Source organism: Podarcis liolepis, assembly GCF_965112155.1.
Source record: "Podarcis liolepis genome assembly, chromosome: 4".
NCBI lineage: Eukaryota > Metazoa > Chordata > Lepidosauria > Squamata > Lacertidae > Podarcis > Podarcis liolepis.
Window position 1 is genome coordinate 47,921,937 of NC_139558.1, and position 25,057 is coordinate 47,946,993.

The 25,057-nt window shown below is 42.4% G+C and overlaps 1 protein-coding gene and 1 long non-coding RNA gene across 2 annotated transcripts in view; both read left to right on the forward strand.

Annotated features, from left to right (window-relative positions):
• The window catches only part of LOC310704662, a 41,253-nt gene extending 36,851 nt beyond the window's left edge, over positions 1 to 4,402 (forward strand). The window contains exon 2 of the long non-coding RNA XR_014524948.1: positions 3,170 to 4,402. This is a non-coding gene — a long non-coding RNA (uncharacterized lncRNA). The remainder of the gene's footprint in view (positions 1 to 3,169) is intronic.
• A 2,341-nt stretch (positions 4,403 to 6,743) lies between these two features.
• XK (X-linked Kx blood group antigen, Kell and VPS13A binding protein) lies at positions 6,744 to 18,323 on the forward strand. Its single transcript, XM_083498384.1, has 3 exons — positions 6,744 to 7,161; positions 9,548 to 9,810; positions 15,402 to 18,323. The coding sequence occupies exons 1-3, from the start codon at positions 6,917 to 6,919 to the stop codon at positions 16,229 to 16,231; spliced, it is 1,338 nt and encodes a 445-aa protein (XP_083354510.1). The 5' UTR covers positions 6,744 to 6,916; the 3' UTR covers positions 16,232 to 18,323.
• The last annotated feature ends 6,734 nt before the right edge of the window (positions 18,324 to 25,057 follow it).

Below are 25,057 nucleotides of genomic sequence, written 5' to 3' on the forward strand. Positions count from 1 at the left end.
CAGGTGAAATTGTTGCCTTTGCTTACGTCTTTGGCAACAGGTTTTCTCCCCTCTATAAGTCATTCTAACCCTCAGCTATAGTAAAATTGCAAAATCCTGCAACAGAGATGGGTGCTTCTTACTGCATGGGTCCTCATAGGATAAGAAAATAATCTTTGCTGATGAGCTACATTTGGTTTCATAAAATATATTAAACAATATCCCCTTGGATTGAAGCTAAGGCTCCCTGTGGATGATGTTCTGCTCTCAGGATGCTAAGGGAGTGAAGTAGAATTGGTGCAAATTGTGCCCCGCCCCCACCGCCACCATTGGCGGTATACAAATTAAATAATAATAAACAACTATATATTGTACAGTTATTTCAGGAATGTGTAACATCTACCTAAAATTGCAAAAACAGACTGAAACAAGGCAAGATCTTGTAGGAATCCAAGCCTACATGTTTGTTTAGAAGTCCCTTGTGTTCAGTAGGACTCGCTGTCAAGAAAGTGTGTTTAGGATTTCAGCCCAGGTTCAATTCTTAAATGTACTAGGTTGCTTCTCTGTGAAGTTAAATAGAAGTTTAAGTAATATAATGTGTTTTAATTATGCTTTCTTAAAGAATATGGGTTATTAGTCTTTGCCATATATTGTGTGCCTATTTGTGATGTATGCTTCCTGAATCCTGGTGTGTAAATCATCCCCTAAGGCGCTATGGCCATTGTGACTCATGAGGAACAATCTTCAGATCATAGTAAAGCCAGCTATTTTAACTAAATGTAGAATTCTTGAGTAAAAGTATGAAATATTGTACTAGCATTTTTTATTAGAGCTGAGCTATTGTTTTAGTACCAGATATGTACATGTTAGTAAATACCTATTGCTTTTTCTACAGATTTAAAATTTGCTAGGAATACTGTGGTCCTAGCTTTGCTTATAATGTCCTTCCCCCACACTTTGTTTTTAAATGTTACAAATATTCTGTGGGGGCTGGGAAAGCAGCTTCTCCCCCTTGATCTCTCTGCATTTTGATGTTGTGCCATGTAAATTATTTCAGGGAGAAGTGCCACTGTCCGTCTCTTCACATAATATTATTTCAGTACTAGTCTGTGTATGAACTCTTATTCCTCAGCCAAGGCAAACAGCCACCACTATACTATAGTATATTCAAATTGTTGACTGGAGGAGAAAATAGAATTTACAGGGAATATGTCCAGTCCAGCAGCTTATCTCCTAAGGCAATCCCACGTGGTCAAGTAAAGGAGGCCCAAGTGCACATTTTAAAAATATAGATGAAGAAGGATGTAAAATCATTTTATGGATTTGTCTTTATTAGAAAGGCTCTTAGGAGATTTACATATTATGCTTGCACTTCTTACTTTCTGAAGTCAGTCATACCTTGGATCTCGAACGCCTTGGCTCCCGAAGAAATCGGCTCCCAAATGATCAAAAACCGGAAGTGAGTGTTCCAGTTTTTGAATGTTCTTTTGGAGTCCGACGGGGCTTCTGCAGCTTCTGATTGGCTTCAGGAGCTTCCTGCAGCCAATCAGAAGCCGCGCTTTGGTTTCCGAATGTTTTGGAAGTCAAACGGACTTGTGGAACAGATTGCATTTGACTTCCAAGGTACAACTGTATTGCCCCAGGTGTATTCAGTAGAGTGTGAGCTTCCCACCTCTGTGACATGAATATAGAATGCATACCATAGTCAGGATCTGTTGGGTATACAGAAAATAAAATTTCAGCAAAGAAATACATAAGGCTAACAAATATAATAAGCCCACAATATAATGGGAAGCTAAGCCAACAAATACACAAGGAGCTACACAAAGTCCTGTCTCAGTCTGATATCGCAGCCCTTGACACTGACTTGCTCTTGCAACAATACAATTGGCTAAGTAGCTACCAGCGCGAAGATATTTCAAGGCAAAACTTACAGTGCAATCCCATGCACATTTCCTCAGGAGCAAGTTCCAGTGAGTTCAGTGGGACTTATTCCCAACCCAAGTAAGTATGCATAGGATCACAGCCTTAAAGCGCAATCCTTAGAGTGTTTTCTCAGAAGCGAATCTCTCAAAGTTTAATGTGTTTAAGATCACAGCCTTAGAAAATAACCAAAAAAAGTCTTATACTGCTGAGAGAAAAGCATACATACTGCAAAGCCATAAGCCAGCAATACTCAGGGCCCATGAAACAATACAGTATTTTTAGGGATGTGGCTAGGCGTATTCCAACAAAACAGCACAAATCTTGTTTCATCATACAACTATTTATTCCCCATATACTGCACTTAAAGAGTTGAATTGCCTTGAATATCAACTTCAATTATAGCAGGATTTTATCATAATTTGTGTGTACTGATGAATAATTTCTGTTCATACAGACTTTGCTAGTAGTCCCTTGTGCTATCAATTTGTATATATACTTAAGTGCTTATTTTCAGTGAACAATGTTGTGATAAAAAAAAATATTCTTGTGTTTACAAACTGTAGATAACATAGCTATGTTATTTGAAGAGAGCTGTTATTATACTTCTGGATGAAGTTTATCAAAGTTATTATTGCTTTTAGGTCTCTGTGCATGCTCCTCACATTTTGGCATGTTTTGAAAATTGTAGTTTTCACATGTTAACCCTGATAGTAATTGGTTATCAGTTAAGTTTAACTAAAGCAATATGGTATAGCAGACCATGATATTTAATATTTATTTTACAAAGCAGAGTGCTGCTTGCTGATCAAAAATATTTATAATGTAGTAAGGTTATATAGTGATAGACCAAAAATATTTTCTATACAATATTTGTATAATATATACAGTGGGGATAATATTCTTAAATCCCTCTGTTACATGTAGAAAGAAACTAATCTCAACCATTACATTCTGTGTTAATCCTTGTTGTCGTTTCCCTGATGGAGCGAAAAGAATACAGTGATAGTGGGCTTGAGCCTCTATTTGGGGCTATTTTTTGGCAGGAGCTCAGAAATACAAACAAAGACTTCCACAAAATCACTTAGGTATCATCTGCACTACACATAGTGGTTAAGAGCGGTAGACTCATAATCTGGTGAACCGGGTTCACATCCCTGCTCCTCCACATGCAGCTGCTGGGTGACCTTGGGCCAGTCACACTTCTCTGAAGTCTCTCAGCCTCACTCACCTCACAGAGTGTTTGTTGTGGGGGAGGAAGGGAAAGGTAGGATATCAAATCCATCCTCTTCTTCTTCTTCTACAGCAGTATCATACCACTTTAAACCATCACGGTTTCCCCCAACCTACAGTTCCCAGGATTCTTTAGGGGAAAGCCATGACAGTGAAAGTGATATAATGCTGTTTTAAATATGTAGTGCAGAGGGGGTCTTCAATCCTAAAAGGTGATGTGTCAGGGAACACTTACTTGGAATTAAGCACATCACTGTGAAGATGAAGATGATTACATTTATACAGCTTCCTATCAATGAATATTCCCTGACTAGAGAAAACCATGCCATGTCTAATGCATTGCCTTTGAGGATGATTTTGTCATTTGTTTGTTTTAGAGCGCCCATCATCCAAATAGGATGACAAGGGGTTCATAATACAACAATAAAAGAACAGAATAACTTAAGAATAACCACTGGATACAAAAAAATACTAAAGTAACTAAAATCAGAGGATTGCAGCTCCCCACATGAGTACTGCAGACCACAGGACCAGCGCACACAATGACCCTGACCATACCTCAGTATCAACCAAAAGCCTGGGTGAATAAGTAGTGACTTCAGTTAGTGACAAAATAAGGGCGATCGATGCACCTGTAGAGGGAAGGAATTCAATAAACAGACGTCGCAGCATTATCACTATAAACGTTGGCATTGACTGAAGTAAATTCAAGCTCAAAATGTTAGTAAAGACCAGAGGTCTACTCGCAAATGTCCATTAACAAGTTCATGTGCTGGCAAAGCCACAAGCTGGTGGCAATGCACATGAGGTAGTCTTAAAGTAATGTGTATATCTGAGAACCAGCAAAGAGCAAGAAGAAATGTTTTCATGTTGCTGATATGGACCCTTTATTAGTTACCTCTGTCCATTTCTTTCAGCACATGGTAGTCATTTCATTAGTATTGAAAACCCTCTGCTTTGATACCTGCTCAGTGTCATATATCGTCTCTTTATCAAACAAACTTGATTTATTCTTGTAGAATCGCACCTTAAATAAAAGTCAATGCCATGTTTTAAACACTGTGATATTTCAAAGCGTGTCTCTTGTACTTGTTTTGTATTGTACACTGGAGGGATAGTTAAAATAGGGTTGTTGTTTTTTAGCTTTTAAAAGCAGTGATCAGAATATTGGCTTAGCAATGAGAGAAGAACTCCATGTATCCATGCTATTTATATTTAACCTATGTGATATTTTGCCTTAATTCAAATAAAGTATAACTGTATTGTGGCTATTTTGTATTTATTGGAACAACGGGCCAGTACAGATACAATGCTAAACTGTGGTTTGGGAGAGGGATGGGGGCACCTCTCTCCCTTCTGATGTTGTTGGACTCCAACTCTCATCAGCTCCAGCCAGCAAGGTCAGAGAAGAAGGATGGTGAGATTTGTATAACACCAGCTGCTCCAGGGAACGAATTTTTAGACACTTTGGAAGCCACAGTGACCTGCCTGCAAGCCACTTTGTGGATAAAGTAATCCACCAACAGCGTGAGACAGGCAGAAATGCTGTCAGCAGGGTGTCATGCAGTGATATTTTTCGTAGAACAGTTGGGACCAGAGGCACCAGCTTGCGAAGGTGATGTGGGGTGGGGGTGGGGTGATGTCCTATGTGTGAGCATTGCACCTCCCTCCCTAAGCTGGACAGAAGCTTCCCAGGCTTTGGGAAGGAAGCGCCAGGCCTTAATGCTTTAATACCCTTAATTTACCAGGAACATTTAAGGGACTAGCCTACCTATTTCCCCCTAGTCCACTGACCATATGCCACTGGTGACAATGGGGCATGCACACCTGTGCAGCTTACAGTTTCATACACTTCAAACAATTCTCAGAGTGGAAGGAAATGGATTTCCAGTGACACTGATGGGTGATGATATCCAGACATCCCTTGTGCAATGGACTCCTGCTTGCACAAATGGGTCTTCTGCTTCTCCCAGAACCTGCTGTACCCCCTATAATCTCTTCCAGGGGGTTGGGACTCCCCCAGAGCAGATTGAGAGCTTGGGGAGCTTGCAGGGGGAGGTGAAGTAGGAGAGTCCTGCTGTTTCCACTCTGGAACAATGTTGAATCTCACCCAAGGTAGGTGCTTGTGGAATGTCAACTACATTTCTCTTTTTCTTTACAAAAAATGTTTTTAAAAATCAGCTGTTCTATACAGTACCTAAAAAACAAAACCTGTCTTTTGTGGTTTGAGTGTTTGCTTTTCTTTTGTAAGTCTGTATGTGTGGTTGAACTATTTGTTCTGGCGTGGAAGGTGATTATATACAGGGATCCTGATTAGTGTCATTTCTTTGTATTAAAAAGTCTAAACGATTACCTTTGGCTTACCTTTGTACTACAGCTTGAGCTGTCAGGCCACTATAAGAAGGTAATTCCTTGGCACAGAAAGCTCCACCCAAACGCTGGTCATAAAGTTCAAATACAAGCTGTGAGGAAGGTGGTAGTTGTTCAAATATGTAAATAAGACCAAGGAGTGAGCAAACCTTCTGTAATGCAGAACAAGGAAACAGTGGAGAGTCATGTCCACTAAAAACACCTTGTTGGAATGTTCAGTGAACAATTCCAAGCCTTAGCATTTATTAGGGATTAAGTCCTATTGAACTCAGAGGGACTTACCTTTGTGCTCTGTAATAGACTTGCATATTTAAGATATGTACACAGGAGCCTTGTGGAGTCAGACCAATGAACCATTTAGTTCAGCCCCCTGTTCTCAAGAGTGGCCTACTTTTATCTTGCCTTTCCTCAAATTGGCACAGTGTGCATGGACCTCACCCCACCCATTTTATCCCCACGGCAACCATATGGGCCAAAGCCTGAGAGACTGTCCAGTTTGCCTCATGCCTGGGCAGATACCTGAACCTGAATCCTCTCCTGGTAAGTGGTGTTGCCAGCTTGTTTTCTGGCGAGGCTCATCTAGTGTTTAAAAAATACACCAGGTGGAGTCTCTTATCTCTGGGAAAATACAGACAATGGCCACCCATTGAATTTCTGCCTGTCAGGCATAAGTTAAAAGCATATTTAATATGTCTCTGGTTTGGTGGGAGGATGGTGATCCTAGTAGCAAACATACCAGCCAACTCCTAAGGGGCCAAATCCCCAATAAAATATTTCAGGGGGCTGCCACCAGCAAGGTCGATGGGCATTGCCATTCAAATGCTGAGCATCTGCCGTGACTTGTGAATGATTATGTGTGGCAGGGCTTACCTGCCCCTCCCCCAACATTTTACTCAGATTTGTCCTGCTGCTGGTACAGGACTAGGATGGGCTACCCCTGAGCTTAACCTGAGCCAGGCCTTGGAATCTAAGAAGACAGGTGAACAAGAGCGCCCCTGCGCATGTACAGAGCGGCCTTCTCGACTGGGGAGGGAGCCGCAAGCATGCAGCCAGCCCCCAAGGACCCCAAGGGTCTAGGAGACAACGGCAGCTTTCGCAACTCCAGGCCCGGCACTTCGGATTCTTTCGTGGATCCTCCTCCGCCATCCCCTCGAGCGGCGCCGAAGACAGCGAGCCTCGTCCAATTGGGCGGCCGGCGCCGCAGCAGCAGCTCGCCCAGGCCTGCCCCCTAGCGGGCGCTTGGCGAAGGCGCGGCTCGGGCGTCTCCCGCCGCTGGCAGCTTGGCTCCTCGCTGGGCTCCGGGAGATGGGCAGCTGGCGGCCTCGGCTGCGGAGCTCCGCGCGTGGCCAGCCCTGCCCTGCTGCTGCCCGCTGACTGAGCCGCTGCCCGGCTGGCTTCCCCGCCGGCGGCGATGAAATTCCCGGGCTCGGTGCTGGTGTCGCTCTTCCTCTTCGTGGCCGAGACGGCGCTGGCGCTGTACCTGAGCAGCACCTACCGCTCGGCGGGCGACCGCATCTGGCAGTCGCTGACGCTGCTCTTCGCGCTGCTGCCCTGCGTGCTGGTCCAGTTCAGCCTCGTCTTCATCCACCGAGACCTCAGCAAGGACAGGCCGCTCGTGCTGCTCCTGCACATCCTGCAGCTGGGACCCCTCGTCAGGTGGGTGGGGGGCGGGGGGCCCGATCCCCGCAGGTGCTCCTGCAGGAGAAGGACCGCCCAAGCGGGGAGGGCTGGCCGGGGGCGGAAAGGGGGTCAGGGGAGGGGGTCGCCGCCCCAGTTGCGCTGGAAGAGCAACGCCCTACAATGGCTGTCAGACATCTCGGAATGCTGGACGCACACTCGAGTGTCTGAATTGGGGACCAGTTCCAGCCTTATTGTTAATTAAAAAATCGATCGCTTCAGTGGTAGATTCTATGACGAGAGATCTGGATAGGGAATTGTGACCATTAAGATAGCGCAAGAGCTCTTTGTTGGGTCAGATGTGCAAGATAAAGGACCATTTTGTTCATAGTGAATTAAAAGTGTTGGGGTTTTGTGTGTGTTAAGCTGTTTGCTGCATCCATCAGGACGTGGTCTCCTTTTATATGCTTGGAAATCTCCCTCCCTCGCCATGCATGTTAATGGATCTGTACTGTGTGCGGTTAAGGGTCTGTGATGCTTCCTATCTGCACAGCTGCCTGCTCCGGTTTTGCCTGTGAGCAAGAACTGGCAGAGAAGCATGCCTGCGTTTGGTCACAGGCACGCCCATCTGTAGAGTGTGCTTCTGGAAAGCTGTATTGGAATAAGGGAGGCAGTGGTGACAGAGCGGGACTTGAGAATATAACAGGTTCACACATCTTGAGTAGTCTCTACCTTTTGGGTTGAGTGAAACTATTTCAGCTTGTGAGTAAGACTAAATAAAGAGGAAGGAGGCTGAGTTTCTTGTGGACCACACACAGTTGCTCTTTGAAAATTGAAGCAGAAGAAACTATCAAACCTATTTTTATCTACTAAAAATATTTATAACCTCCTCTTCAGGCACCTTGTTTTTTGTTAACATAACAATAACGTAATAATGCCAAAATCAAACTGCTTTGATTTTATTATTATTTTTTAAAATTTCCACCCACACACGTCATCATCCTGGAAGCAATTTGCCATTTTCAAGTGTCTCTCTCTCTCTCTCTCTCTCTTTCACCACCCAGAGGTAAATTGTGTTGCTTCAGCATGTATTGTTTCAGCAAGTATTTTCCCAACAAATTATTCTATCGGTTTCCTTTCTGTTTCTGTTGTTTTTAATTTCAGGGAGGTAACTGTGATAGTCGGTTGCAGCAAAAGAAAGAGAGAAAAGCTCATGGCATAATAAAAATGTCTTAGTCTTTAAGGTGCCTTAAGACTTAAACTTTTGTTACCCTTTATTGCTTTTGTTACCCTTTATTGCTCTCTGAATATATCATATCTCAACTTTGACGACATTGTAAGCCACCCAGAATGGATTTTTTTTGCCTAGAAAGGCAGGTTATGCACTTTAACAGAAATAAATAAATTTGATAAATCATTAACTATTGAGCAGTTATCCCTTCAAGCAAAGAAGCATGAGCAGTATTAAGTTTCTTATCAGTTTGTTCCTGAAGCCAAATTGTACATGCAAATCAAACACCAAATTGGGGGGAAAGTAGAGGGAGGGATAACATAGCAATGTTTTACAGGGCCTAATACTGTTATCCAAAACTTTTCTAATATTATTGGATGTATGCCATCACCTGCCAGCAATCCCCTCCTTGCTTTCTAAATAAAAGGTGGGATATAAATACAATGTTAATTAATAAATATTAAGCTCTGGAAAAACATTTCAGTCTCCCAAGGTATTCTGCTGTTGACCTAAAAGTTACCATGTTTCAATAAAGTAACTTCAGAGAGTAAGTCCATATACACAGCTGCACATAAGGAGCCTGAACCGGAAGCATTTAGTAGTACTGCATCAGAGCAATCATTCCATGGTTTCTCAACTTGCCATGGTGATTGTAGGAACTCTTGACATAGGGAAAGCCAGTTAAGTGAATTAGCCATCAAGTTTACACATCTTATTTATACACTATTATACTATGTGTTTCTGATGCACAATAATAATGATTGAAATGTTATTATACAACAATAATACATATTAACTTCCTAAGCAGGCTGCAGAATGTCATTCCTTAAATGTTCTCAAGAACAATTTGGGCAGGGACCTGTCAAGAATGTGTTCTCCATAGGATTATGTGATTATGTGGAGTTGTGTAGAGCTTAGTGCAACACAAATATTCCATCAGCAAAAGGATCTCTACCTGCGTAATGGAATGCTCTTCCCCTCTTCTCCCTTTGCAAGTGGACATCCTTGTGCTTGCTGATGAGGCATGGTGGTTGAGTTCCACCCATGATTTTCAAATCTTAAGAATGGGCTAAAGGGGTGTTTCTCATACCCACCTTAACTTCTTTCTAATCGGACATCCTACTTAAAAGCAATTGTGAACTTCAGAAAAGTTATGTTAAAGCAACATCTACTCTTGTCCATTTCGCCCCACAGGTGCGTGGAGGTTTTCTATATTTACTTTCATGCAGGCAGAATAGAGGAGCCTTATGTCAGCATCACCAAGAAGAGGCAAATGCCAAAAGATGGACATTCGGAAGAAGTTGAGAAGGAAGTGGGCCAAGCTGAGGGCAAGCTGTTTACACACAGATCTGCATTTAGTCGGGCATCGGTGATCCAAGCTTTCCTAGGCTCTGCACCGCAGCTGACGCTTCAGCTGTACATATGTGTCCTCCAGCAGGAGATGACAGCAGCCAGAAGTATGTATAATTGGTACATTTTTCAGTATTCCATTTTGGTGAGTGTTTAGAGATAGGGATTATGGGTAAGTAATAGCTATATCCTCTCACTTAATGTGCTATTTAGGACACCAGATGCAGGTGGAAATGGTTAATGACCTACTTTATGGTTGTTTTGGCACCAGGTGAAGAGTTATTAAAATTCCCCCAGCCCTTTTGAAAACCTGTGCTTTTAGCGTTCTGAATCTCTGTGTATGTGCTGTAAATATATATTTATTTGCTTTTACTCTACTCCTTGTTGGAAATGTGTGCGCCAGAAATCTTTAGGATGCAATTTGTTATTTAATGTAGGCTATTACGTTTTTGATTGTACTACTGTCATTTTTGTGCTGAAAGCCAACCAGAGAAAAATGTTATTGAGTAGCTTTACATAAATATAGCAAATAAATTAAGCAGACTGTTTCTCCACTAAGAGTTACAGACTAGGTTATAAGAAGCGGAAAGCCCTTCTACGAATTATAGCAGGGAGAAGAGAACCCCCAACTTCTGTCAGCCCCAGCCAGCATGGGCAAAGGTCAGAGATGAGGGAACTGTGGTCCAGCAACACCCGGAGATAACAGGTTCCCCATCCCTAGGGATGCATCCCCCCCCCCAGTGCTTAATTCATAAAAGTAGAAACAATGAGACCAAGACTCCCCACTCTGTAATATCTCATCCCAAATCTTAGCTGCTTGGAGCATACTAACAGGACATCCTAGAAGAAGAAGAGGAAGAGTTTGGCTTTGATATCCTGCTTTATCACTACCCAAAGGAGTCTCAAAGTGGCTAACATTCTCCTTTCCCTTCCTCCCCCACAACAAACACTCTGTGAGGTGAGTGGGGCTGAGAGACTTCAGAGAAGTGTGACTAACCCAAGGTCACCCAGCAGCTACATGTGGAGGAGTGAGGAATCAAACCCGGTTCACCAGATTATGAGTCCACCGCTCTTAACCACTACACCACACTTAGCCCAGGGGTAGGCAAGGTTTACCTCACCTGGGCCAGTTCACTCCAGAGGAGATCTCTCCGTGGGCCGGACTGCGCACACACCCACGATTTCTGGCATCTGCGTCCGTGCAGATACAATTTTCAATGTCATGGAAGTGAGTCCCCGTGCTGGGGGGGGGCACTTGCTGAGTGGGTGGCTCGGTTTGGGGGTGGCTCATGGGCCGTTTAAATGACCCCCGTGGGCTGCTTGTGGCCCATGGGCCTTAGGTTTCCAACCCCTGTCTTAGCCTTTTTCAAACGTTAACAAACTTCTATGGACACAGACAGCTGGCTACTTGATTTTTAAAACTATGTTTAAAATATTTGCTTGCAGTGATGCTTGGGGAGGAGTCACTAAGAATGCTGATGTTGCAAACAAGCAAAGAGCGTAATTTTGTCTCGCATCAGAAATACATATAATATAGTAAACTGTTCCAGATCTACATTGGGGAATCTGGATACAGAGACAACTTCTTGCGACACATTCTATGTGAAAATTAATTCAAAGGAGCAGCTTGAAGACACCCAGAGTTACAAGAATATATGTGTGGGAAATCCTATTAGAGGTCTGAAATTAACTTTAGCACTTTCAGACTCATGTCCAGCGATTAATTGCTTTAAAGTTAAACAAGTTTCAGGAGTACATTGAAATAGCAGTGAATGTGGCCCTGAATGATTAATAAACCAAAAATCCTGATGACCGCAGACAAGTGGATGGTTGCTAAGTATTAAATTAAAATAAATGGAGCAGTTGTGGTGAGCTAGTCACTTGACTGATCTTTCATTCCCCCCCCCCCCCGGGCAGTATAAGTAGATTTAGATAAAGCACATAAAGTTGATGTGCAGGTTCTGTGTCAGCCTTTGGTCCATCTAACTCAGCATTGCCCACGCTGTCTGGCAGCAGGGTTTCAGACAGGAAGTCTTTCCCAAGCCTACCCAAAGATGCCAGGGATTGAAGAACCTGGGACCTTCTACATGCGACAGCCGTTTCCTCAAGATGCATAAATTATCATACATACTTTTGGAACTTGCATATCTTGCAGTGCAAGTATCCTCTTCATGGGCAATGTAAAAAGTCAAAAACCAAGAGTGTGGATCACTCACACACCCACTTCTTTGGAACTTCAAGTTATTATGTAATGGATTTGGGCTGCCGCATAATGTGTAAATTGGCATTTTCATTCTCCGCAGGGCAACCAATTGAGCATCTAGCAAACACTTTCCTTTCAGAAACTAAGATGAAATGACTAGATCCAATTTCTTTTTTCCCATTGATCACTTGAAAATTGCTGAGGATTCTAGTTCCCCATACCTGCATTGGATAAAATGTGACAACTACCTCAGAGAGCAGGCACTGGGGGGGGGCACTTAATTTGCAACCCCAGCTACTGTTTTCTTTCTTCACTGGCCCACCTTCCCAGATTGTATATAGTAGAGACAAGCCCTGCCTTCCTTCTCCCCACTGCAACCTCCCCTCCCCTCCATTTACTCCTTTCCTCCCCTCTGAGTGGTTATGGTCAGAAAACGTATGATATGGGAAGCTAGCTGTAGGTAAGCAGTTTGGGGTCTCTGGATGGGAAATCACCCAGGAACCAATGTATGCTATCTTGAGTTCTGTCATGGAGGTGAGGTGGGCTAGAAATGCAATGTGATCCAGTTGAGACTTTGGTCTTGCTACAAAAGAGTGAAATGCTCTAGGATGCTGGCATTATTTTATTATTTATTTTTATCTATTAGATTTACATACCACCCTTCAAGGTGGTTCACAAGATAAAAATACAAGATAAAAGCACAAATAAATAGTCAAAACAGGAAGAAAATAATAGAAAAAGATTGCTGAGTCCTGAGTTCTCTCTGTGACCCCGTGAGACCCTGTTTTTATTTGTTTAAATCTACTGAATTCCTGTTTTAATATAATTTTATACTACTGTTTTATGTTTTATGTTTGTTTTAATGATACTGTTTATTGCATATATATATATATATATATATATATATATATATATACTGTATATATATTAAAAAATAAGTGGTTAAATCTTGCCACCCTCCTAAATCTCTCATCTTTCTCTCTCTCACACACAAATTATTTTTTAAGGTTAAGAATTTAAGGTCCTAAATTCAGAAGGGCTTCAGAATTTTGCCTCTTCTGATAATTTGGCTCTTCTGCTATACTCATAATTTTATTTCATTTGTTCCGTTTAGTTTTGAGTGTGTGGTCAGTTGCCAGTCTTTAGCAAGTATGGAGCAAAATGTAAAATTTTCACTGACACAGTCGAAAGAAGGTAACTTAGCAGGACGTGCAGCAATTCAGGATTCCTTTGTGCAAGTCAGTCAGGTTGACCGGCCTCGGTGGTGGAGAGGCTGTCACAGGGTTGCAGCAGTGGGACAAGGGCGGGAACCTGCACCTGCCAAGACTCCCTCAACGGAAGAGCCGCTGAGGGGACGGGAACCCCGCCTTCTGTGGCCCTTGCCAGAGCGGCAGGCTGAGGAGAAAGCAGCATCTCCTCTTTCTCTCCCAGCCACTGGTGGAGGATTTGCTGGAAAGAGGCTGAGGAATGGGGTGCCGTAAGCCCCCGCTTCCTGTCTGAGCCTTGGCTAGGAGTGTGAGGAGGACAGAAGGAGTGATTTGCCTATTCCTGAGGCTTGGTGGCAGGTGGAGGGGCCAAGTTTCACTCCCCTCCCGTACCTTAAAAAGGAGGCACGTTTGGTTTCGTTATTGTAATGCGTCATTATGATGGTATAGTTTGCTTCTTGAGGATTTGCAACTCGCCATACAATTTCCACTTCCAGATGTGGCCCTCAGGCTGTTCTAGTGCGTCTCCGATCACCCTGACTGCAAAGCCTTGGCACAGTCCCAACCAAGTGACAGCCCTGTGCTGCTGCCTTGCTTGGTTGCTCCTTTGATGTACGGTTTGAGTAATAATGGGAGTTGTAATCTGAAATCATCTCCACCTGACATAGCTATGGGAAGGTAACAAAGCAGTTTCTGGCAGGATATGGCTGAAATGAATGGTCTGGAACAAGTCCAGTATTGGTTTAAAAATACATTGAAAAACCAGTTTGAGTGGCAAAAGAAATCCAGTACTTGCATTAAAAAAAAATGACCTTCAAGTGTGTGTTTTTCAAAAATAACAAAAACCCAAATACCTGCAAAGCAACAATTAAAAAAACAACACAAAATCCAAGCATTAAGACTTCATCAAAATAATATCCCTGTTCTTCACTCCACTGAAAGATAATTGCTGTATCTAGATATATTTGGAGCACCTGAATGACAAGCAAAATACATTCTTGCAAGGTCTTGTTATTCTGTGAAAGCACTTGCACATTTTTTCCCATAACAAGTCAAGGACCCATATTTTAGGAGAAAGCAAGCATTAGATATGAATGGCTAGACTCAACATGTTGATCTAATTTCATTCACAATGCAACAGGATAATCCAAAGAGAGTAGATTCAAGACTACAGTGTATGTGGAACACTATATTAGATTGTATTGAACTTGCAAAGCTTGGTAACAGATTTCATGAGTATGGGTCATCATTCAAAGCTCTACCCACACAGAGGCACCCCAAACACTGTGATGGTTAGTATTGTGTCATTCATCTCTCTCCCTGCCACCCTGTTTGCCCATTCAGTGCAAAGCACCTCAAAGGATGTAATTAAGATGTGGAGAACCAGAGGATGTGGCAGAGACACCCCTCTTGATTGCAACACCCTGCCTGAATTTAAAATAAAACCCTGAGGGAATTGGGCGTCTGAGTGTTGCCCACAGTTTGAATCCCAGGAAGCTAACTGGCATGTATTACTCCAGGCTTCCTCAACCTCGGCCCTCCAGATGTTTTTGCCTACAACTCCCATGATCCCTAGCTAGCAGGACCAGTGGTCAGGGATGATGGGAATTGTAGTCTCAAAACATCTGGAGGGCCAAGGTTGAGGAAGCCTGTATTACTCATTGAAGTGTTTACATTTGTGCCTGTGGAAAGGGAACTGAATTAAGACAGTCACCCTCTGTTTGTTAAGATTTGTTAAGATGGGAAGCATCCCAGAAGGTCCTGGCTCAACGCCTATCTCAACTACAGAGTTAGGAAGTTGTTATCATTTAGTTTTTAGCTGTGGCCCCTCCCCCAAGTGGGCAAAACAGGAATAACACAGTATTATTGAATGAGGAATAGTGAAATGCTGCTAGTTAGCACTTTGCACACTTAAAGCTCAGTGACTGAAAGCCTTGAGTTTGCTCTTGCAGCAAATTCAGTACAGCTGCTGAGACTTGAATAGCTTTGTGGTTTGTACCTGACGCTGATGAGAATGATGTTTCTCTCAAGCCCCAACATGCTAAAATATTGTCCTCGAGCTGCCATGGAACATGCATGCATTTGAGGGCCCCAGTTCATTACTCATTGTTTCTACATGGTTTAGGCACATGGACTAGGAAAAGTGCGTACTGGGATAGTGCTTAAGAAGATAATATAAGCCACATCAGTTTAGGCCACTTGAGTCAGCCACTTCCAATGAAAGCATGTTCCTGCCGTACGATGCTCTCTGGCTGCTTTCAGAAACGTTGATTGCCTTCTCTTTCCTCAGGCATCTTCATGGTCCTTTCTCTCCTGTCAATTGTCTATGGAGCACTGCGATGCAACATCCTGGCCATTAAGATTAAGTATGACGATTACGACATCAGCGTGAAGCCTGCTGCCTACCTCTGCATCTTCCTCTGGAGAAGCTTTGAGATTGCCACTAGGGTGATAGTCCTGGTCCTCTTCAGCTCTGTCCTTCAAATCTGGATCCTCCCTGTGGTGCTAGTGAATTTCTTTGCTTTTTTCTTTCACCCATGGATTCTCTTCTGGCAAAGTAAGTGCACTTTGCCGGAAAATATAGAGAAGGCTTTGAGCAAAGTGGGCACTGCCATTGTCTTGTGCCTTCTCACTTTCCTGTATGCCGGTATTAATATGTTTTGCTGGTCAGCTGTGCAGCTGAAGTTGAATGATTCCGACTTAATTGACAAATCCCAAAACTGGTACAGGCTGGCTTTATATTACATTGTAAGGTTCCTTGAGAATGCTTTTCTCTTGCTGATGTGGTATATGTACAAGACTGATGTCTACACGTATGTATGTGCCCCTTTGCTGGTCTTACAGTTGCTGATTGGCTATTGCATAGCTGTTCTTTTTATGCTCGTCTTCTACCAGTTTTGCCACCCGTGCAAAAAACTTTTCTCCTCCAATATTTCAGAAGGATTGGCACTGTGTTTCAAGTTGTTTTGCTATGTATGCAAACCTCTTGCATCCAGCAACTCTGGGGAAAAGGCAGACTTGAAGACCCCAGACGATACTGTTGATGATGCCCAGGACAGCTGCAAGGCAAATGAATCCTATAATGGAAATGCCCACCAAAGTGTTTCGTCCAATGCCTAGAACTGCTATCAAGGAGCCACCACTCTCAAGACATGCTTATTTTAGCCCCTGGGTCTGGAAACCTTTCTGGGAAACATCCCAATGGTGGGCGGGTCTAGAGGAAAAAGTGGGTGGAGCGGCAAATGTAAATTTTTTCTTTGTACAGAAGGCTAGTTTCTTCACATACTCCTCTCTCCTTCCTAAATCCAGGCAAGCAAGAGGCATAATCAGAGTTCAAGGGCACATTCCTGCCAAGCAAAAACATTCAAGGTGGGTGTGACTTGGGTGGGGGTGTGGATTGGGGAGGCCTGGAGGGCCACATATTGGGGCCTCAGGTTGCCACCCCTGGTTTGGGTGGTTTAGAAAGAAGGATGCACTCTGATTATCCCTCTGACCGCCATGGCAGGAGGCACATTTAAGTCCTAGCATTGCAGTGCTGGTATGGTAGTTCAGTGTGTGAAGATAATTGGGATTTTAACTGTTGGAAACAGACAGACCCCCTTATGGATGGGGTGCTTCACTGCACCTTGACTTTAGATCAGGGATTTGTAACCTTTGTCCGGGTGGACCTCTGCAAGCCATGAAACAAAAGGCAAGACAATGACAAAGTGGCTGACTCAAGGAACTTCTTATTTCATGCAAGGACCGAAATCGATCAGTGAAAAGGAGCGTTCAAAACCTCACAGGTTAACAATGTGCTTTAAAGCTTTATACAAACTGGGCTCCTTCACCTGCCACTGAGTGCCGAATTTATCTGGGTTACGTATGACATGATCTCATCCTGACTGCGTGCATTGGAAGTGGGAGCTTCTGAATCCATAATGGAAAGTGATAAAATAACTTGCTGTTGATTCAGGCCTTGGCCCCGTCCTGTCATTTTTTCCTTCAAAGTGCCACAAGTGTTGATTCTCTCCAAACAGCTTAAACACTTGGTTTTTAGGTTTGCTTCTGTTGTTGGATTCTGATTGTCTTGGTCAATTACATTTCTGCTTTGTATGATGCTAAGAAAGCTTTGGTGAATGTAGCAGTAGTTAAGGAAGCATTTAGTCAATGAAAATTTTAGCAATGTCTTGCAGTTGATATCCACTCTTTTACATGAATATTTCCAAATGTTTCCATTAAGTCAAACCTACTGATATTACTGAAAATGGGGGGGGGGGCTATTCACTGGAATTATTACATTAAAGTGATTAGGTCTCCAAAACAGTGGCCAGGTTGGCAGAGTGGATTTCGACGTTGAGCATGGGAGGACCTGATCCAAAAGCCAGTGAGCTGCAAAAACCATTGGGCGGGTTTTGAACAAATAATTATATTTGACTGTTTACTGGTTTTGCATCTTGCCTTTCTTCTAAATTTCTCAAAGTGATGATTTGCAGGCTGGTCCTATGCATGTTTACTTGGAAGTAAGTCTTACTTTGTTCAATGAGGCTTATTCCCAGGAAAGTGTACTCCCAAGAGAGAACTGAAGTCTTAACCTCCCAATAATTTTGACTGGTCAAGAGTATCTTTTCCAAGGCCACATCGGTGCTGGCCAGGATCAGTCCCACTCCCAAGATCAACACTCTACTTACCCCACAAGGTTACTGTGAGGATAAATGAAGTAAGAATTGTAAAGCAACTTAATACACTGAACCAGTTCTATAGAAATGTTTAAATAATATTTAAAATTACCTTTGCCACCGCAGTGCTGACAGTAGTTGGCACCATGGTAGCTGAAATCCATGTTGCAATTGGCTGGTGCAAGGTGGAGACATCGTTTCTTGCTTCTGGTTTTTATTGAAACACACATAAAAAAGTGCTGGCTTTTGCCCAGTTCTACAACCGAGCAGTATATAAATTTTATAAAATGAATTAAGTGTGTTTGAACAGTGCAGCCATGTAACAGCAGGATCAGGGGGCAAGTTTTAGCGTGAATTAGCATGACAAATGTGTATCTTTATCTTTTTATACAAAATATAATACGGTCACCTTATCTGTGCACATGTAGCAAACTCCCCCTCCTTGATATTCTTATTTTTAAAAAAGAAAAAGAAATAACACCTGGTGGTTATTGTTTTATATCTGGAAAGCTGTTTTGTTCCCAGAATAAAATAATTAGTCTCTAAAGAGAAAATGCTGTATGGGTGTTTGTAATTTACCTTCTTTGAGTTTTGAGTTGGGAGGGAAGGGCAGCGCATCACTTGGAACGCAGAATGTTATAGTCAGTAGGAGAAGTTAGTTGAGCTGTTGGTGATTATATTTATTCTTTTCACTTCCTTATTTTATTTATTTATACAAGTATTCCTATACTGGCCTTATAGCCTGCCCGTTGTAAATTATCCTAGAGTGGGTCACAATTAAAACAAGCGCAAAGCCAGAAAACCAGTAAACTAACCAATATCAAAACAGCAGCACAGAACAGCAATGCAGTAGGGAATATATCCACTAAACCAAAAGGCCTTGACCAATAGTTGAAAGGCATACAATGGAGAGCATGTATTCTTCTACTTGGGGGACCATCACAAAGAAGGCTGTCTCATGCTCTGCTGCCCAGCCAATCACAGAGGATAGCGGCACTACCAGCTATCCCCTCCGGTTCTCCCTAGGCAGGGTGATGGAGGAGGAGGTGCTCCTTCAGATATTTGGGCCCCGCCAAGTTGTTTAGGGCTTTATACAGCAGTATTCAGACCTTGGTAGCAAATTGGCAATGAATTTTGTCAGTTGGAGAAGGAGAAAGGAACAAGGGTTGGCTGGGAAGCAATGGGTTTAGAGATTTCTAGTGCTTATCACATTCGTCTTAGATCTCATTTTACTATGGATTTGTTTTAGCACTAATCTGAAGCATACTTTAAGCACCATATGACTGTGGCACAGTTAATTCAATTTTATTATATTTTTGGCCAAGAAATTAATTTATCAAACATAACACCTGAGAACGCATCTCTGAGAATATTTAACCGTGTTAGAAGGCTTAAATAATCTCCATGCTGATATTTAAGTGAATATCTGATAGTTGTTAAAATCGAAGGGAAAGTAAAAGAGATAAATTTGTAAGAATTCTGGCTAGCACATATTTTACCTTCACATTAGAAACCAAGAGCATTTGTAAGCAAGAGTATCATACACACAAGTTATGTACCTCAATTTCCGTTAGGTCTGCTTCATAAACGGGGATTTTCCTATGCTTGGATCATCTTTAAGTAGAAAAACTGTTGTATATGAAATGCTCAAGTCTCTCAAATAGGAGGTACTGAGGGTCAAACAGGTGAGTCATACATGTCAAGATGCGTTTGGCCAATGTGCTTTGTGTTTTCCCTGTTGCACTGGTCAGATTTTTTTTACTGGTTCAGTCTGACACCAAGATTTGAACATAATACCAAACCATAAGTTGGTTCTATGAGGTCAAGCCTGGATGAAGTCTCAGACTTGTGTGCTCGGTCCTTCCCTCCCCTACTGATTAACTGGTTACTAACTGGTTTTCAGCAATCCATCATTTGGCATCATATTCATGCCAGCATACTGTGGTTTGTACTTGCCCATTAAAACCTATCACAGGCCTCCTCTTAGGATTCAAGAATCATATAAATAAATAGAAAGACTCTCCTCCCTGGAAGAGAGGGGAGTGGTTGTGGGCGGGAGACGAGCCCCGCCCCTGGTAGGGGGCATTAGCCCCCTCCCCTCCTACCTGGCTGGCGCCCACGCCCACCGGAGGTGGCCAACCAGGTGCCTCCGGGGGGCGTGTGTAGCAGCTTAATGCTGTGGTGCTAGCTCCGCCTCCTCCTCATTCGTCGTCATCCCTCAGAGAGTCACCCACCCTCCACTCCCATTTAGCTCAGGGTATAGGTTTTTGGCCTTGCTATGGACCTTAGGTTGGTCGCCCTGGTTGGCTGGGGGGCCTGGTAGGAATTTTTCCATTTGGCATTAGGCCTTTTGATTTTTTCGCCTACCTCGTAGCAATCGTCACAACTTTTGTGGTATTGGTGGGTAGGTTAGGCATTGGATTCATGTGTTGTGCTGTGTCAAGGGCTAGGTGTGGCCATCGCCTATGCTATCTACCGTGGGTTATTCCGTTAAAGGAATCTGGCGGTCGTGTATTCCGTCCGATGCCTGCTTGGCGGGAGGCCATGGCACGACCCTCGGTGACATCAGGGGGTGAGCCTATAGTTGGATGAGCATCAACAGGCTCCACCTACTGTTGAATAAACCCACCACCTATAGTCATCCAATGCCTAAGCCAATACCTTTTCACTGCTGTAATCAATAAAGTTGTGGCCTTTTCTTGCCCATTAACCTTATATCACGTGTCCTTGTGTATTTATTTCACATAGCGGGGTCGGGCCCTTGATCCACAAATTCCAAGTTATAAAGCACAAGAGTTAAAAATCAGTGCTTTATTCATCATCATCAACCTTTTATTCGACCGTCAGTCAGAAAAAGTACATTTGTCAAAACACAGTTAAAAGCTCCAGTGCTTTATTCAGGGAGTGACATTATCATGAAGAGTGATGGTAAATATTAAGCCTGACTTCTCCATATAGCTTTTCATAATGTTAACACTAAAAAAACAAAAATCCAAAGGTTATGTGTTACATCTGTGCCTCTCATACCTCAATCTCCTAGGCTGACAGAAACAAATTGAATTTAAGGCGCTAAAGGCCAATGAGAAACACACTCCTCAGTAATCAAAATGCAGTTTCAAGCTTCCAGATGACTATAATGAAGATTAATTGAAGAATAATTGCTTTACAGGAGTTCAAATTTAGGCACTGCACCATCTTATTGGGTTTTTTTTTGGGGGGGGGGGTTAGTGTCTTTACAGCAACATCACAAGAACAGGTATAATAATATCCAGTGCACAGAACTCCAACTAAATGTGACATTTAGTTATACAAACAACAGAACCTTGTAAAGCAAAGTCCAAGGTAACTTTAAACAAATAAGGTTTCCCTGCCGATGGACTGTTGCTGTCACATGGCAACTGTGAGATCTGCTCTGAGCCTGGAAACAAAAAATATACTATATGCTTTATTCAAAATGTTTAAAATCTGCTTTCCCCCATAAGTCCCAGTGTTAGAGCTCATAAAGCTGCCATCAGGATCTCCTGAATGTTGTTCTGTCTCCTTAATCGGTTCATTTGCCAGCCACCCCCGCTAACTTGAGCTCTCAGGTATGCTTTAGCGAGTATCGTTTCCTTTCTGCATATTTCAGCATAGTGGGCACTATTGTCTTCATTTGTGCAAACTGAAGTCCAGACCCAATTCTGACACACAATCTTGCATACCTCCCAAGTATGATCTGTAGAATCTGGCTGCCAGACTTGTCCTTGATCCTCCAGATATTCCAATATGTTTGGTTGGCATTTGTGCCTTTAATAAGTGGGGGAAAGCAATCTCCGTTCCATGTTTAAAATGTGTGCAACCCCTGTCCCTATCTTGCTGTTCACCAATGGCACTCTTTCTTCATGCCTGGCGTGGAAACACATTACAATCTCCTCCTGCAATTTGTAGGTCCTGTTTCCTTTTCTTTTGTGTTCCTCCCCACCCCCTCCCCGCTCTAGCCATTTGGTTTCTTATAAATCATTTATGGGAACTCAGCCAGGTTAAAGATTGAGGGCTCACTGCTTTCTTATTGAGGTGGCAGGGCGTGCTTGAAATTCTAAAAGCAAATGAAAAGGGGACACATTGTATATGAATTAGTAGGGAGCGCAGGAGAGAGGGGAAATGGTAAGACATTACACGATATACATCTGATCAGCAGCGTTGTAAATTTCAGTGCTGGGTTTGCTTAAACTCATGCAGCCTATTGCCAAAACCTCACCAATTGTCAAACTGTTCTTCTTGACTGCTTCTGATCATGTACTTTATTTATGCATGATCTACCTTAAAACTCTACTTCTTTTCTAGGTCAGGCTGTATTCAAATTTTTTTTACTAAATTCAAACACAAATACATGGCACACATTTTACCTCTGAAATGTGTATTTTCTTCAGTATTCCCCTTCTGGATTCAAGGAGGTGTGATAGTGAAGACTGACCTCTCTGTGTGGACTAGGGGTGAGTGAATTTGTCAGTTTCAGTTTTTCTTAGTTTCTCATTTTCCCACTCTGGAGTTCAGTTCTCTGCATTTTCGCACCAGTTTTTTATATATATTTGTAGAGACCTCATGAAAATTCATGAGTTTTAGTGTGACTTTCTTCTAATATACACATTTCTGCTCAATACTGTATGTGCATCTTTGCAAAGCAGTTTTCCCAAATGGAATGCACTGTTGTGTGCTGTTTTAATATCTGCATTTTTGCACACATTACTTGGCCAGAGAATTGCATTGCAAAATTCAGGAAAGTGCAAATATTCTTTTGGAATATTATGTAGATTTGCCTTTGAATGCAAACTGAATCCTATTTCTCCTTATCCCTAGTGTAGATAGAGGCCAGGAGGAGCTGGAGTCAAGTCTGAAAAGATTGTCTGTGGATACAGGAAAACTCTGGTTTTACATAACCAGAGAAAGAAAAGGAGGGGAAATTCTAAATGAACTAAAATCTTGGCAATACCCCTCTGACAGGCATTTTCATATGATCAAAGTGTTGCAAAATCAATGTGAATTTTCCATTTGTTACACAAAACTTTCAATCACCACATCTCATTTGTTAGATGGGGGAACTTTCTGATGAATAGGTTTATGACTACAGATAGGTAGCCGTGTTGGTCTGCCATAGTCAAAATAAAAAAAATTCCTTCCAGTAGCACCTTAAAGACCAACTAAGTTAGTTCTTGGTATGAGCTTTCGTGTGCATGCACACTTCTTCAGATACCATCAGATACCTATCTGAAGAAGGGTGCATGCACACGAAAGCTCATACCAAGAACTAACTTAGTTGGTCTTTAAGGTGCTACTGGAAGGAATTTTTTTTTATTTTTAGGTTTATGACTGTTACACATGATATGCTGCTCTCTGGACTATGAGGGAGTGGCTGCCATTCAGACAGAGCTGGAAAGAGGTGGGAACAAGAAATAAGCACATTCTTTGACATACATCAAACTTGATCATTGCGTTCCAATGAAGAGTCAGTGTGGTGTAGTGGTTAGAGTGTTGGACTAGGACCTGGGAGAGGAGAGTTTAAAACCCGATTCAGTCATGAAGCTTGCTGGGTGGCCTTGGGCCAGTCTAACCTACCTCACTGGGTTGTTGTAGGATAAAACAGGAAGTAGGAGAACCATGTAGACCACCTCAATCTCCCTAGGATGGAAATGCAGTAAATTAAAAATATATTTATTTGAAGCAAATTCCATTGATTTTACTAGAACTAACTTCTGAACAGTAGCACAGAGCCTGTTTATTTCAGAAGCACTCTTTTGACAACCAGTCTAGTATAAATTAATAAATTCATGATTTCAATTTTATTCCATACTGAAGTTGAAAACAATATTTTGATGGGCAGGCTTTGGATTTAAGACCACAAGCTTATGGGACTTATGTGATGCCCCTAACAGTTGTACGGTGCTTATCAATTTTAGGTGCTCTAATAATAACGAACACTAAATTGACATGAGAAAGCATTTCAAGCATTGTCTGAAACGAGAGTGATATTTTTAGTTGGCAGCTTAGTTTCTGCCATCTGGCTTTCTTTTTCCAGCTCTGTGGTGTGTGACTCTGTTCTGCTGTATTCTTGTCTGAGAGAGAGAGAAACACAACAGTCAATGTGATGGCGACTCCCTCATGAACACAGTGACATACAGCTAGAAACAAGGGGAGCTGTCCTGGAGAAAGGCAGTGTGCTCTGCTGCCTCCCATCCCCTGCCCACTGCCCTGAAACTTCAGTTCTTGTTGAATACCCTGTAGTTCCAACCATCCATGTAGACCAGTGGAGGGCAGTGCAGAGTAGAACCATGCAGCAAAATGAGGATCCGTAGCGAATCATTTAATGAGCTGCTAGATCAGCATCTTACATTAATTTCACTGTTTTATAGTGCTGTTCCTTAACACTCCGATATTCAGTTGTCTTTTTCTCATAGTAAGTAGACCCACTGGATTTAATGAACATGACAAAATTAGGTCTGTTCATTTCAGTGGGTCTATTCTGAGTAAAGCTTAGTTGAATACTACCCTGTGTGCCTCACATGCATTATCTTTGTAATCCATACAATGCACCTATGTACTTAGGCCAGTTATATAGTGTATCAAATAAACAACATGATATTGTCAGATAATGCATCTGATGAAGCGGATTTTGGTCAGTGGGAGCTTATGCAATAATAATACATTTGTTCGCTCTTTAATGTGCCGCAAGATTCTTCACTAATAAACCCTGGGGTGGAAAGAATGAGGATAGTGGTTTGTTGGATGCAGTAAGTTTATTGCCCAGTTGAGAATTGTAACATCTCCTGCCTCATGCTGTTAACTATTATGCTTGCTCTCTTGCAGGTTTTGTTTCTGTTGCACACTCAGGACAAACACTGTACAAGTGTTACATGGGACCTCAAAATTGCTTCTGTGTGCTAGCTTTTCTACAGGCAGACTATAATGTGCAGTGGATCTTTAGACTGCTTCTCAGGCAAAATATGCCCCCCAAAGTGGTTTCCATATTATTTGTTAACACGTGCATGATACAATATAATATTAAAGCTATTTTATACACCCATTTCCTCCACAGCATTATTAAAAGACAGCGTGAGTCATACAATCATAATGATCAGCATAATTATAATATTTCAGAGCCAGACTACAATACATTCCTTAAGCCAAAGTCATAATTAGCCACTAAAGGTCATGTTTTATTTTGTTTTGTTGTTTTGTTTTTAATGTCTTTTTCAAAGCAGAAAGGGGCGGAGATCTGATATCTTGCTTACAGACACATCACAGCAGATACACT